Source organism: Zootoca vivipara, chromosome 3 (genome assembly GCF_965207765.1).
Source record: "Zootoca vivipara chromosome 3, rZooViv2.hap1.1, whole genome shotgun sequence".
Classification (NCBI taxonomy): Eukaryota; Metazoa; Chordata; class Lepidosauria; order Squamata; family Lacertidae; genus Zootoca; species Zootoca vivipara.
The window spans coordinates 83,961,030-83,976,822 of record NC_142586.1 but is presented as its reverse complement, the minus strand read 5'-3'; the positions used below and the strand labels follow the sequence as shown (position 1 = coordinate 83,976,822).

General features: G+C 44.9%; 1 protein-coding gene across 1 annotated transcript in view; it reads left to right on the top strand.

Annotated features, from left to right (window-relative positions):
• Positions 1–3,922: 3,922 nt before the first annotated feature.
• KCNK17 (potassium two pore domain channel subfamily K member 17) overlaps positions 3,923–15,793 on the top strand; it is a 30,537-nt gene continuing 18,666 nt past the window's right edge. The window contains exons 1-2 of the mRNA XM_035110509.3: positions 3,923–4,232; positions 12,769–12,880. Of these exons, the coding sequence (XP_034966400.2) occupies positions 3,984–4,232; positions 12,769–12,880 (361 nt within the window). The 5' untranslated portion in view covers positions 3,923–3,983. The remainder of the gene's footprint in view (positions 4,233–12,768; positions 12,881–15,793) is intronic.

Sequence of the window (15,793 nt, the reverse complement as noted above, 5' to 3'; positions counted from 1 at the left end):
AGTTGCTTGAATATGTAGAACTTGCAACTATGACAGCGAGGATAAGAGTCCAAGATGAGAGAAAGATATGGGAAGAGTGGGATTTTTTGGAAGTATTTAAAGAGATACAATAAACTAATAAATTTCCATGTAGAATTAGAAAAATGAACAGCAGTCAAAAACAGTACGGTAAATGTGCAGAGTTAATCGATGAGAAAAGATAAGGGTTACAGAAAGCAGATCAATTGAAAAAAGCAAAGAATTGACAGTCTGTTTTCCCCTTGTGTTTTGCTACTGATTCTTTTGATCATAGAAAGAGTACACAGACACCGGAGCCAGGAAAACCTTGTTGTCTAAGGAAGGCCTCTTTCTGTACAGTAACTCTTTTATAGCCCTTCCTGTCTAGGAGCACACAATAGCTAACCCAGCTGGATGAGAGTCTTCACTGCCAGGAAGATGTTCCAAGCTATTGTTCTAAAGATGTTTGACCAGCTTACCGCACGGGGAAGCTGCATAGAGATCCCAAACTTCCTGGTTCTAGACTCTGTGGGTTCTGACACTTGTATCCGTCAATCATGTTTTTATGTGCCTATGTCAGTAGTTAGGAACTGGGGGCCTGTGCTGCCCCTTTCACCGAGATGGTCTTGCTTATATACCACATCTGTTTCTCCCATCATCCAGGACAGGGTGCAAAGCAGAGCTGGAAAGGCCCATGGATGTCTTTCTTCATTGTTTCTGGGCTGTTCAGAGGCAACAGTTGATCTAGTGTTCCAGGAATCAATGATAATTCCTTTGCACTATCAGTCTGGTTGCTGGTCACTAAAGCATGTTATTCTGAATTACGGCTGCAGCTACTGCTTCTCTACATGGCTTCAGTTTCTGTTGTGGGTGTAAAATTTCAGGCATGTGCAAATGTTGTGTGCTCCATTGGCAGACCTACCCCCCCACTTCATGGAACAGGATGCATCAAAGAAAATCCTCTCAGAGTCACATTAGTTCAGGGTTAACCAATATGGTGCCCTCCAGATGTTGAGAACTACAACTCCCCTGATCCCTGAGCACTAGCCATGCTGGCTGGGGCTGATGGGAGTTGACGTCCAAAACATTTTGAGAAAAGGTTGGCTACCCCTGCATTCGTTCATCACAAAGGTGCTGCAGGGAATGGTAATGCTCTTCCAGGCATCTTTCTTCACAGCCAGTAATCTAAAGCTTCTCTTCCTAAAGTTCAGAAAAGGGCAACCAAAGTGATCAAGGAGTTGGAGCAACTCCCCTACATGGAAAAGTTATACCATCTGGTACTTTTTAGTTTGGAGAAAAGGCGGCTAAGGTTACAAGGCAAATGAAGCTGAATGCTGGAAAATTTAAGACACAGTAAGAGAAAGTACTTGTTCACACAGCACATAGTTAAGCTATGGAACTCATTCCTTCAAGATGTAGTAATGTCCACCGCAGGTTGGGGACCCCTGCTCTAATAGGTGTGTAAAAGAGGGGATCTCAGTAGATGTAATTAACTATTCAAGCTCCACCTACTGAAACGTCCAACACAACTATTAAAGGTCCAATGGCCCTGTCTTCTTTTGTATCTGAACATCCTAATTATGAGGGAACGCGGGTGGTGCTGTGGATTAAACCACAGAGCCAAGGGTTTGCTGATCAGAAGGTCGGCAGTTTGAATCCCCGCGACGGGGTAAGCTCCCGTGCTCGGTCCCTGCTTCTGGCAACCTAGCAGTTCGAAAGCATGTCAAAGTGCAAGTAGATAAATAGGTACCGCTCTGGCGGGAAGGTAAACAGTGTTCCTGTGTGCTGCTCTGGTTCACCAGAAGCGGGTTTGTCATGCTGGCCACATGACCTGGAAGCTGTATGCTGGCTCCTTCGGCCAATAATGCGAGATGAGCGCCGCAACCACAGAGTCGGTCACGTCTAGACCTAATGGTCAGGGGTCCCTTTACCTTAAGCCTCTGATTACCAGGAATCTGGTTGGCCACTGTGAGAACTGGATGCTGACCCGCTAGGTGTTTGATCCATCAGAGCACTTCTTACGTTCATTTTAAACAGGGCAGGAAGGAAATGAACGTCTTCTACTGAAAGTAGGGAAGTTAGTTGACATGTTTGTGCTGGACTCCTTTGAAATTCCCTAGGCATGGTGGGTATTTTCCTGTTTCCTAAGGCAGCCTTCTGCCCTACTTTATAGAGGAGAGTCCTCTATTTGTAGTGTCCTGTCCGAGTCCAGTTTAAAGAGAAGGAATCAAAATAAGGAAAAGCAGGGACCCTCCACTCCAAAGTACAGCTCACATTGACACTGTGTGCCTTCTGGTACTAGCTAATGACTTGCCTTTTTGCCCAGGCCTTGGGATGGGGCTTGATGTTATGAGGTCAGCTGTAAACATAGTGAAGTAGTGGCAGGAATGTAGGACTATTTGTAAGAATTCCAGTTGTGTTTTACTTTCACAATGTAATGTATCCTGTTGTATTTGGATTTGTTGTACTGTATATGTTTTATGATGTAACCTGCCCATGGATCGTATACTGATGAAGAATGGGATAGAAAGTGAAGAAATAAAATAAATATTGCATGGCCCATATTGCAAGAGAATGTTGAGGAAAATGGATATGCTTCAGTGTCATTTTGCCCCCCAAAATGTTTATTTCATTTACACTTAAAAATATCCCTCATTTGTCTAGTCCAGAATGATCCTAGACACTTGTTATTAAATGGATCATCCCTGAACTGAAATACTGTAGCACTTTTAATCCTTATAGCTGGAGCCATGGTCTGTAGCAGCATGATCCAAAACCATTAGATGCATTGGCTGGGAGAGGTAAGTACGCGGTGTATGTCGCCCCTGGCTGAGCTGTAAGGGCAATTACTTGCCCTGGCAGATCTATTTATGGGTGAGGGAAAGCCTTGCTGTCATAAATTATGCCAAAGGTGGTGGGCATGGTGGGGGCTGCACCCTAACTCCCTTGATTAGCTGGCCCCACCCACTTGCACCACCCAAAATGGAGGTGTAACTAAATCCACAGGAGTCCGAGGAAGACCAGAAAATCCAAGTTTTCACTACCCTCCCCCGATTTTGACCACAGACCTTCTGGCCAGAAGAAGTTAGGATGCTGTTTATGTGCCTCTACCTAGTTAGAGGACACGGGTGGCGTTGTGGGTTAAACCACAGAGCCTAGGCGTAGCCAATCAGAAGGTTGGCGGTTCGAATCCTTGCGACGGAGGTGAGCTCTCATTGCTCGGTCCCTGCTCCTGCTCACCTAGCAGTTTGAAAGTGCAAGTAGATAAATAGGTACCATTCCGGCGGGAAGGTAAACGGTGTTTCCGTGCGCTGCTCTGGTTCGCCAGAAAACGGCTTAGTCATGCTGGCCACATGAGCCTCAGCCAGTAAAGCGAGATGAGCGCCGCAACCCCAGAGTCGTCCATGACTGGACCTATTGGCATAGCTGCCAAGTTATCCCTTTTTTACAGGGATTTTCCCTTATGCTGAATAGGCTTCCTCGTGAGAAAAGGGAAAACTTGGCAGCTATGCCTATTGGTCAGGGGTCCCTTTACCTTTACCTAGTTAGAATTGCTCCGCCCATCTCTGGCGACCTAATGCTACCGTAGGTCTCTCGGGCCCCTGTTGAGATGCACCAAATGTGGGTTACTCTTTGGGTAGCTACTCAGCTCTGTGGCCAGCACTCCCTCTCTCAACGTTTACTTCCAGGGGCTGGCGGGGTGCCGGGCCTAAAACGAGGACGGCGATGCTGCGGCCCTTCTGGAGAGTTTTGGGCACCCAACGCCTCCTCAGGCCCCAACCCTGAGGGCCACAAATTCGCTCCCGCGGGCCAAACGAAGCCGAACTCCGCAAGTGAGCGCGCTGCGACTCGGAAGCGGAGCTACTCGCCCGGTTTGAAAAGCTCGAGGCGCTTCCTTGGCTCCTCCCAGAGCATCAGAGAGCCGCCGGCGTCTTAGGGGAAGCCACTTAACTTGCGCGCAGGCCGGTGAAGGCACGAAGCTGGCGATGTGCGGCTGCGGCGGGAGTTGCGGCCGGGCGACGCCGGGAGCCGCCTCGTCCTCAGGCCGCCGGCTTCCCGCCACGCCGCTCTTGCTGCTCGCCTACGTGAGCTACTTGCTGCTGGGCAGCGTCGCATTCTGGGCACTCGAGTCGCCCCGCGAGAGAGACGCGGCGCGGCGGCTGCTGCGGGAGAAATGGGACCTGCTGGAGAACTACACGTGTCTCGAGAGGGAGGACCTCGAGGCCCTCGCCAAGGTACGGGGGGGGGGGGCCGAGCCCGTCCCGCCGCCTCCGAAGAGAGCGTCCCCCCTGAGCCCCGGGGTGGTGAAGGGGACAATAGGACGGCGACGGCCGGGCTGGGCCGAATCCCATGAGGAAAGGGAGGCGCCCGCTATGTGGGAAACATGTCCTCGCCTGCTCCTCTCTCCTCTCAGCCCGTTAGGCTGTTGTTTGTAGATACTTAATGTGGGGCTTTTACGGTTGAGGGGAGGGCGCTCGTCTGCACGCGCTCCAAGGCTGGTCCTGGCCGGAAAGGAGGTTGGGAGCGGGGAGAGAACTGGCTGGTGGAAGACTGTATAATCGCGGGAATGTGGCAAGGAAGGTGCCTGGCGGGTGGGGAAGAAGTCTGTCCGGAAGAACTTTTGAAAAAAGGAAAAGTAGAAGTCCATGAACAGGCCAGCCCTTCTGGAAATACTCTGGTAGAGTGAAGCATTGCACATCCATGAAGATGGTTGTACCACCCTCAGATGGGTGGGAAGGCAAAGAGAGCCCCCGCAGAAAGGGTTCTGCGATAAGGAGTTTTCTGTAGAAACCAGGGAAGCTGCTTGTCCAGAAATGCAAGACTTTGAAGAAGACCACGTTATACCTGAAGCCAGTGGTGTTTTTCAAGGAAAAAGTGCCGGAGCTCACCATGAGCTTCTCCCTTGTTCTGTTATAATGGCAATGGCGCCCACCTGAGAGGTGCTGGGGCTGAGCTCTCCCTGAAAGAAAGCTCTACCTGAAACAATAGGGCAGCCATGGTCCTCCGGATGTTGGGCTACATCTCGCATCCACCCTGTTCATTGGCACTGCAGCTGGGGCTGATGGGAGTTGGGAGTCCAAAAGCATCTGGAGGGCCAAAGGCTCTCCATTCCTCATCCCTGGTGTAGAAAGATACTGTGCAAGAAAGCTCCACCAGCCCTAACTGGCTTGGTCAAAGGTCAAGAGATGGTGAGAGTTGTGGTCCTCCCATCCTGCTGAAATGGAAGAATGTCCCAAGGGGTATGAGATGCTGAATGCATGTGAGCTGGGACATCTGAAAGTCTGAGCAGGAAGTCCTCAGTTCAGATGTTCCCTCAGTCGTGAGCTTATTCATTATCGCATTACTGCATTATCAGACAGAAGTACTGACTGTGTCCCTAATACAGTCAAAATAGTGCCATCTTCTCATGGTACCAGGCATCCCCAAACTTCGGCCCTCCAGATGTTTTGGGCTACAATTCCCATATTCCCCAACCACTGGTCCTGTTAGCTAGGGACCATGGGAGTTGTAGGCCAAAACATCTGGAGGGCCACAGTTTTGGGAAGCCTGTACTAGAAATCCAACCGCAAACAAAATAATTAACCATTTGCCTCCTTTTATTGTTATGGAGAGCACCAAGTTGAAGAAGGCTGTTTTGTTGGTACTTCACATTCTGCTGCTTGAGCAAGGCTGCTTCAGCCTCTGAGCTGGCCCTGGTTAGCTCATCCTCTGTAATATGGAGATGATAATGCTGCCCTATGGGGTTGTTGTAAGACAAGGCAGAGAGAAAAACTCATGTTTCTGGACTAGAACTCCCACCATCCCTGGCTAATAACCATGCTGGCTAGGTCTGATGCAGTCCAATGACTTTTGGAGGGCCACAGGATTCCTTTCCCTCTTACAAGATGCCCTGAGAAATATACTTGCAGTACTGCTATAAAAACATCAGCTGTTGCTATGAACAAGACAAATGACAGTGGATTTTTTTAAAAAAAAAATCTCAGTGCTATTTTCCATTGGCATTATTCCCATATTTGGATGTGACTGTCCCTGAAGAACTCATGGGAGATCATGGCCAAATTGAAGTAGCATATAGAGGTGTTAAGTCATGTGTTGTGTTTCACATCAGTTCTCCTGGGCTTAACATTATTTTATTTTTTATTATTGATGCACCACCTAATGTGTTCCACTGGCTTTACAAGATAAATACAAAGGCAGGGGCACTAGCAGTATAAACGGGTTTTTAGATACGATTTGGTAGGTGAAAATAACAAACAGCAGAGTTAATCAATGAAGAAGGATAAGGGTTAGAGAAAGCAGATCAATTGAAAAAAGCAGAGACTGTTTTCCACTTGTGATTTGCTACTGATTCTTTTGATCATAGAAATTACAAGCCGGACTCACTCTTTTGAGTCAACTGATATGTAGGCAATTTGGTGTACCCTCTGGGCTTCTACTCTTGCTTCTGGCACAGTCTGGTTTGAATTTTGTGGCTTAGTCTTTGGGAGAACCTTGCTGGGTGAGGGAGAGAAGTAGGTGATTTTGAGCTTGGTTGGTTTCATCTCATACCACTGTTCTTTAGTCTTCTCTCTTCCACAATAGGGAGACTGAGACATGACTAGCCCCCTATTATAATGCAGGAGGTGCATGAGATGGGCATGATTCACTGACATGGTTTGCACATCACAGTAAGCCAAGCTGTAGCACCTGCTTTTCCCCCTCCGGATCTGCAACAGCAGCTAAGCCAAGGTTTGGCTTAGCATGTCATCCAAAGGCAGGATCATGGTTAAGCTCTTTCTTCTTGGACCACATACCAAGTTTCATAGCCTTTTCCTTGGGAGCAGGAACAGATTTTGGTAATCCTTCGTAAGCAACCTTTTGTAAGCATCCTTGGGAGCCCAATGATGCTTCCATGCATGTCTTGTTTGCGTATATGGTCTCACTGTTTTGATTTTCTTCCACATTATCAGTGTGGGAGAGAACTTACCTTGTAGTAAAGACTCTCAGATAAGGAGCCAGTTAGGGTTTATGATGTTTCACCTATGTACCTGAAAAGACACATTAAGATTAATATTCACCCCCAATATATTGTTGTTACTTATCTGTGTTAATAATGTGGAGAAATAATAACTTTTATTTGGAAAGGGCAAGGTCCAACTAACTTCAAAACAATCTTAATCACCACTACACCGTGATAATCTGGCACTCAGATGCAGGTACTCTGGCAAAGAAATCCCCCCCCCAGATATGGCTTATAAAGTAATCCTCTCCAAGGCTTCTTAGAAGACCCTGAAAACCATCACCCAATAATGCCTGCCTCACATGTCGCGTTGAACCATAGTTTATTTTATCTTTAGTTTAATGAGAACACAGAGTATGTTTGGGCATACTGCTAAAATCATGGGTGCTTCACTCCAACCCCATTGCTGGGAAACAAGCCATGATCTCACTTAGTGTTGCATCTGAACCTGGATTTGTGTTTGGTTCCTCTCAGTAACCAAATTTGCTCTGGACTTAGCACTTGTTTGTTTGAAGGAAACCCACCATGAGCCCAGGATTGGAGGTAATGCAAAGGCAGGCCATGGTTTTCTTTCCAGCTGCAAAGGAGGACTTCAACACCCAAGATTTCAGCAGTGCGCACAGGCACACTGTAATATCACGTAATATCACAGGGTCTTGCAACTATGGCTTAATGTGATGTGTGAACAAGGGCTAAGTCATCTTGATTTTCCCACACAAAAAAATATGCACAGTATCTTTTAAATAAATGAGAACTGATTCTTAATGGAGGCAATGACATTCCTGATTCATTATCCCAATATTACTTTCCAGATTTGGAATCTATTCTAACATTAGATCTATTAGTTACAGTAAGACAAAGTGATGATGCTTGCCAAAAGACATAAGACACAGATCCTGGATGGTCATTATCATCTATCAGTGTCATTTATTTAATGCTTAAGGCTTCATTTTTTGTGATAATGTGCCCATTTTGAGACAATTTAATTTTTATCTACTCATTCATTAGGGTCTATAAAGATGTTTTATTATACTTAGGGTCATTGTTTGTTGGAAGGGAGTATAAAAAATGTTGCTAAGAACATATCTTGCTTGTCATGTGGTGAAGCAATTCGACATAGCTCTAGTGTATGTGTTCCCACATCAACTATTTGTGAGTCACATAGGTCTTGCATTACTTAAAATTGAAGTAGGTCTCCCTTCTTTAAAAACACACATTCTTAAATCCATGATTCCATACTAGAAAAAGCTCCTGCTATTGTTTGATAAACATTTATAACAAAACAATTTTTAGACCTGCAGAACCAAGAAGGCTGGCTGCAATGTTGTAACCAATCCATGTTACCAGTTTCCTTTGCAATGTCATCACAGGACATATCTCACCATAAAATCCATGGTGCAATTAAGATGCCAAAATGGACCTAGAATTCTTCAAGTCCTCTGTTTGGTATATCAAAATCAAGTCTATGTGTTGCTTATGTGTTGGAATTAACTCTTTGAACTGTGTTTACTCAGCCTAGATTTCTGGCAGAACAGAGAAAGGGGGAAACTGAGGCATGGAGAGGGGAGATGCCGGGAGGGAGGGTGGAGAACCCACAGGCAGGACATGGCAGTACCTCTCGCTCTACCGTGTCTCTGAAAATAAGCCATACCCCGAAAATATGCCATAGTGATAGGCAGTTTAACCTTGTAGGTTAAACTGTACCATACTTTAAAAAAAAGACATCCCCTGAAAATAAGCCACCGTGTGTTTTTTTGAGGAAAAATAAATATAAGACGCTTATTTTTGGAGAAACACAATAGTTTGTCCTCCCTACAAAGTTACCATTCAGGCTCTGAGGTGGATTTCTGCAAGAGCTATTCCAAGTCTTGGCCCAGTCCATGTGCCTCATATGCTCCTAACAGATCGGACTGTTGTCGCAGGCCAGAGAGATATACGTCATCCTGTCAGTGGCCAAGAATCCTACCTGAGCTATAGCTTTTCCGTGGGAAGGTGGCAGCATATTGCCAGTTTCCAAATTCACAGAACTAATTAAAGCCATTATCACAAGCAGGCTGGCCCTATAAAGTATTGCCAGGACAACTAAGAACAGGGACTCTTCTCTTCATTTCAGCATTTTATTATAAAATATATACTGTATTTCCTTGTATATTAATAAAGCAGGATGGACCAAGAGCAAGCGTGGATCAAAAATCAATAGTGCAAATATAACTAATAACTTAATTTCCCTTCTCTGTTATGTCCCAACATCTTAATTAAGCTTTAGCAGGTGGAGCAAAGTGTCATCTCATGCATGAATAGGGAAAGTATAAACAGGGGAAACAAAGGCTTCTCTCTCCCTAGTCAAAGTATCACCGTGAGAGAGGCAGCTATCTGCTTTAATTTATATCCCATCTTCTTTCCATGGAGTGGTTTATGTGATTCTCCCCTGCCCTCTGTAGTCACAGCTACCCTATGATAAGTTTACCAGATTTTTTTCAATGAATTCGGGGACACTTTTCAACTTCCTACTAAATAGATGGATTTTGTGAGGGGACTGATTTGTAAATCTGGGGGCTGTCCCCAGGAAACAGGGACATCTGGTAACCTTACCCTATGAGCTAAAAGGTAGCAACTAGGGCTTTGCGCGTGCACACACACACACACCAGTTTAAAATGGGTGTGTGCACGTTTGGTTTTTTGTACTGTCAACACAACATTGTCCTTATTCAGGTGGCAGCCTGCACCCCCCCCCCTTTTAATTTTGGTTTTCCTGATTTGTGGATATTGCATTAGTGGATGCACATCATTTGGCTACTTTTTAAAACATGCATGGTGACATTTTGCTGGGTGCCATCTGTCACTCCACCCCCACCTTCAATTGGCAGATGCTCCTCAGTGGGCTAGTAGGGTTCTTTTGGGGTATTTTGTTTTTGTAATGGCTTCAGATACACAAATAATATTTGTATTTAACACACATTTTTAAAAATTTAACCCACTGTTCTGTGCAAATCTTGTATATGGAAAAACTTGTATACAAACAGTTATCTCAATGGCCATGTGCATGAAAAACAAATACCTGTGTGCATGCCCATGGTTTCCAGAATTCAGGAAGAGTGGGCTACTAGTAAGGCAGGGTATGCCCCCCCACACTTTAAATTAGCTGTTTTGTGTAAGTCTGTTGTATTGGATATCAAAGCAAAGTAAGAAATTGGCTTCTGGCAACAAGTCTCAAGTTACAAGTATTTGGGGATGGTGGTCCAATCCTCAGGATCAAACAAAATCCATATAACATCTTCAGGGAGCGCCGGAGAAAGATCTGCAAATTCAATCCTCAACTTCTACAGATCAAAAGGAGGCTTTTACGTCCCTGCGGCCTTAAAACTATACAGGGCCAAAACATTGTCCCAGCTCACCTATGGAACCTTCTTGGGCCCACCTTCCCCTTCCTTCATCTTACTTGAGAGAGTCCAATCAAAATTTCTCAGAGCCCTACTGCAGGTTCCCAGGTGTGTCTCAAATGCCTGGGTAAGACTAGAAACAGGGCAAATGAGGGTTGAGGCTCATATCAGACTGACCTCAATTTATAAATGGCTGACCCTACAATCACACCCTCGAGGTCTGGCCCCTCTGATCCTTCGAGACCAATTTCAGTCCAGCTGGCAGTTTGAGGTCCAGGCCACTCTCCGGAAACTGGGCTTCTCACCTCAAGCCCTATTGGCCTTGGACATAGACCAAGCGAAATCTGAGGTCAGACAAAGAATTGTGGACACGGAGAGACAGCTGGACAGCATGAGGTCCCCGGATTTCAATATAGTTGAAAACAAGAAATACGTTGCTGCCCCGGCAGCGTATCTCTTTTATCTTGAATCCAGAAACCCAAGAAGAGCCTTCACACTCGCCCGAAGCTCGGCATTGCCCTCGCCAGTGCTGCTAGGCTCATTCGGAAAGATCCCATACGAGCAGAGACTCTGCTCCTGCCCGTTGGGGGAAGTAGGCAGCCCTGAACATCTTTTTTTTTTAGATGCCCTCTGTTCGATAAGGTACGTAGAGATACCATCGCCCCCATTCTGGAGAGCCTGGCCGACCTCCCAGATAAGGCCAAACTAAAGGCCCTACTATTAGGAAAGGAGCAAAAGTTAACTCGGATGGTAGCCAGATTCTGCACCCAGATCTGCAGGACCAGTCTTCCCCCCCAGAACAAGACAGCCATTGGAATAGTAAACGCGGGATTGGACTGTGGGAAGTAGTTCCTTCGCTCGGGCACGAAACTGAGAACTTTGAGCAGCACCAGGGGAAAGGCCAGCTGGACCCGCCTTCTGGAAACATAGCCGCTTCAAACTTATAGACTCTTATATCCACCCCGAATGACAACCCCCATAGCCCTGTAAAGCATTTTTATTTTAATAGCTGGTATACGACCGTAATAAAGCTTGATTGATTGATTGATTATTATTATTATTATTAAACAAAATTACTGCCTTGGTTTCTTCCATCTGTCTATCTGGTCATTTTAACTGTATCTAGTTTTGAAATTGTTTTGTGGGTCTTTGGACCGCAAAAAAGTATTGAATTGAATTAATTCCCAGGCTGTATCACTTTTCTCTTCCATGATAAAAAGGATGCTACACTAACATATCAGAGACAATGCCAGGCTAGAACATTTCTCCTGCATTTCAGTATTCATGGGTTTTATTTTACTTCATTTAACCCTAACCTTCAGGGTTAATTAGTGGAATGCAGTGACAGTTTTATCATACAATGTCTCATTTAAAAAGAATGTATCTGCATTATGTTCATTTATCTAGTTGCACAATGCTTTGGGTTCAGAAGTTCTTTGCCATTCTCCTTGGTTTACTAGTCAACCAGTTCCGCTGTCTTTAATTTCAAGCCATACACTCCTCCTCCTGTTCTTGCATTGCACATGACTGTATTATTTTCTCTGGATGCTGACTTTTGATTGGCCAAAACAACTATGGGCTTCTGGCAAAGTTAAGCAAATGCTTCCAGACCTGCCCAAAAATGCACAACAGGTTTCAGGGAAGGTGGGAAGTACTAATTGGGAGGGGCAATACACAGTGCACATACATCCAAGCATTGCCCACTAGCGTGGATGGGAAACACTGAGATAAGAGTTCAACTGACAGTATTTGCATGTGGAAGAATGTGTAAAAAAAAATACTCAGAGAAAAGTCTGTGTGACCCATTTACACATTAACCCTCTGGTGTATGCACAGTTTAGCTTCAGGGTCACCCAGCAGCAAACAACTATGATGGGGCTTTACTCTTCAGTAACTAGCCACACTTACAGTGCATCTCCTCACTGCTTCTGTGCTCCCTTCACCTCTGGCTGTTGTAGCTACTTTGGAGTAATTATGTCACATGACTACTACTAAGTAAGTCCCATGTTCCATATATAGTGTGGTCTGCATATTCAAGCTGAAAACTGCCACATCCCATTATTTATTAAGAATATTTTTACTTGACCGTTATCGTATGATCCTGGGGCAGGCTTCAATGCAGTTAAAAACACTAAAACAGCAGCAATTCCAATGTATTTTAAAGAACATGGTGAAAACACAACCTATCCTTAAAATTGCTGTGCATAAAAAGCCCCATAGAGCCACCTAGGATAGCCCCTTAGAGAGACGAGGCTATTTATGTTTTAAATATATGCCATGTCAGAAAGGCAAAATCTGATCTTGCCTTGGACTGACAGTCTCCAGGCTGACTTACGGTAGCTGCCTTGTTGCCAGAAACTCTCACTCTTATTCCTTCTTATCTCTTTGCAGGGCATCATCCAGGCCTACAAGAGTGGGCTTTACCTTAAGGGAAACACGAGCCTGGGCAGATGGGATTTTGTTGGCTCCTTCTTCTTCTCTGTTTCTGCAGCAACAACCATCGGTAGGAAATGTTCTGAGAAAATTGCGTAAAACCAGTTATAGAAACAACCTTTCCCCCTTCTTCCTTGACAGAGGCGCCACCTTCAGGAAGCAAGGTTAGCCTACAAATGGGCAGATTCCTGTACTGCTTTGTCTTATGTTCCTGTGGGGCTTCTGAATTCCACACAGAGACAGTAAACCCTGGGTTACGGAATGGAAACACACAATTATGCCTGTTGTTGTTTTGTTTTTTTAAACAGTGGTACAAGCTTCTAGGGAACAGTGTGAAGTTTGAGGGGAGAAAATAAATTTCAGGAAGGCTGGCCTTCTCTCATCAGCCAATAATGGAATGCCTTGTGCTTCCTAGCAAATTACCTTTATTAATCTATACTAGATCTGTGGAGGTAACTGATCCCCAAATGTTCCACCATCCCACTGTGATCTGAGTAGAAGGGGGCACAAGGAAGAGTGGCCCTTCCCCTGATAAAGTCTGCTGTGATAATCTAAATTTGTACACCTTGGAGGAGCAGATAGCAAAGACAGAGGAAACTTATGGTTCTCAAACTTCTTTCTCTAGGTCACACACAAATAATAAAAATTTGCTCACACCACACCAAAACTTTTAAATACACTGGAAGACAAAAAGAAACAACTCTTAGCTGTGCTTGGTTTATAACATGGAACACAACTATTTATAATATGATTATGGGACGTCCCAAAAGTATAAAACAATGCAGCCACATAAGAACACAAATCATTCCCAAAATATAATTACTGTATAAACATGCCACTTACAAATGTACTTTAAGTATGTGTACAAACTCAATGACAGGTATGAGATTGCTTTTCCCAGGTAATCTCATTTATATTAGGAGGTCTACTTTTAGACAAACAAACTCCAGCTTTCATCTCCAGTCCATGTGAATCCGAGGCTCGCATAGCTATCCACATATGGTTGACAGACTTTCTTGTTTGGAGGTTTGCTTGGGCTTGTGAGAGCCAGTGTGGTGTAGTGGTTAAGAGCGGTAGACTCATAATTTGGGGAACCGGGTTCACGTCTCCGCTCCTCCACATGCAGCTGCTGGGTGACCTTGGGCTAGTCACACTTCTCTGAAGTCTCTCAGCCTCACTCACCTCACAGAGTGTTTGTTGTGGGGGAGGAAGGGAAAAGAGATTGTTAGCCGCTTTGAGACTCCTCAGGGTAGTGATAAAGCAGGATATCAAATCCAAGCTCTTCTTCTCCTCCTCCTCCTCCTTTTTCTCCTTGCTACTGGAGTCAAAGGAGCCTTCCCAAGCACTCTGTCTGAATGGCGATTTTGGATCACAACCAGGATTGGTCTCAGTATTACCTGATGTTCTTGCTCTCATTTTGAAAGGATATCTATCCGTATTCTGCAGATAAAATAAATATTATACTATACTATATTACACTGAAACGTTTTAATGTTTCCTTGATTGTCCTTGAATCTTCCCACAACACTTGCCATCCTCTCCTGCCACACCAGGGTGGCACTCTACACCCTTTGAGTACCACTGGCTTAAACTACCGTAACATAAACTAATATTTTAACTGCTTACTGACATCAGTTCATCAGTGTATCTGATGAAGTGTGCATGCACACGAAAGCTCATACCAAAATTAAAACTTAGTTGGTCTTTAAGGTGCTACTGAAGGAATTTTTTTATTTCAGTTCAGAACTGATATTCTCAATCACTGGTTTACCAATGGCTTCCAGTTGTTCTTCTGGCTCCCCTAATTTCAGGGGAGGGGCAGGGCCTTTTCAGCCGTGGTTCCTGTTTTAGGTGAGTCTCTCTCCAAAGAGACTTAACAGTTCCAGTCCCTTGGTTTTTAGGAGATTGATATAAACCTTTTGTGGATTTTAATTTGTTGTCCTGAGGTTTCACAAAACTGCTTTGTTCTGGTTTAACAGTTTATGGTTTTATTGGTTTTGTTTTATTGATGGTCTTTGCAAGTTGTTATCTGGCGGCTGCTTTAGGAGCCATAGAGTGCCATGTAAATTTCATAAAGAAACCAGCTGTATCTATTTATAAGTAAAGTGCTTCTCAACCGTCTTCTCTGGCATTCTTTCCCTTTTGACAAACAGCATGAATAGCATGAATAGTGGGCTGAAAAGGGTCAGTCATTTATTTTAGGGATTGCCTAAGGGTGGTAATATATTCCCATGTTTGTGTCATCCTACTTGGTTCTCTTTGATGTTTGGGTGTGCGTGTTTTTTTATATACATTTACGCACATGCCCCACAAACCCGACATTGTTGCTCCTGGACTCACTGATATAAATGTGCTGACGTCAAAAATGCCCAGACAGCCTATAGAAAATTCTTCAATGCTCTCATGATTGCTTTTGTTTCTTCATGTGGTGCCTCTGATCACATTTTTTAAAATCTGGGCATGTGGCCATGAATGCTCTGTGTATCTGTGACTCAAACTGTGCACGATGGCAGCAGCTCCATTTGTGGGTCCTCCACCTCCAGTCACATATAAAGTGGAATTGCAAATGATTTTTTTTCTTTTTTTTAGTGAAAGAGTGCATAGAGTGAGGGAAACTGAATCTTCCCTGCACTTAGGGCTTGGCTCCATGTAGCTTTTCCTCCTGGAACAGTGTCAGAAACTCAGATATACAGTGGAACCTCGTGTTACGTACCGTCCCCCTTGCGAACGCTGCGGGGTACGAGCTCTGCTAACCCGGAAGTAGATGCTCCCGGTTGCGACCTTTGCCCCAGGATACGAGCCGAAGTCGTGCACTGGCAGCGTGGCAGCAGCGTGAGGCACCATTAGTGAAAGCGCGCCTCATGTTACAAGTGGTTTCAGGTTGAGAATGGACCTCCGGAACGAATTAAGTTCGTAACCGGAGGTACCACCAAATAAGCTAGTCACCAAATGGCACCTTGAACCTAGGTTGCGGTTGCCACAA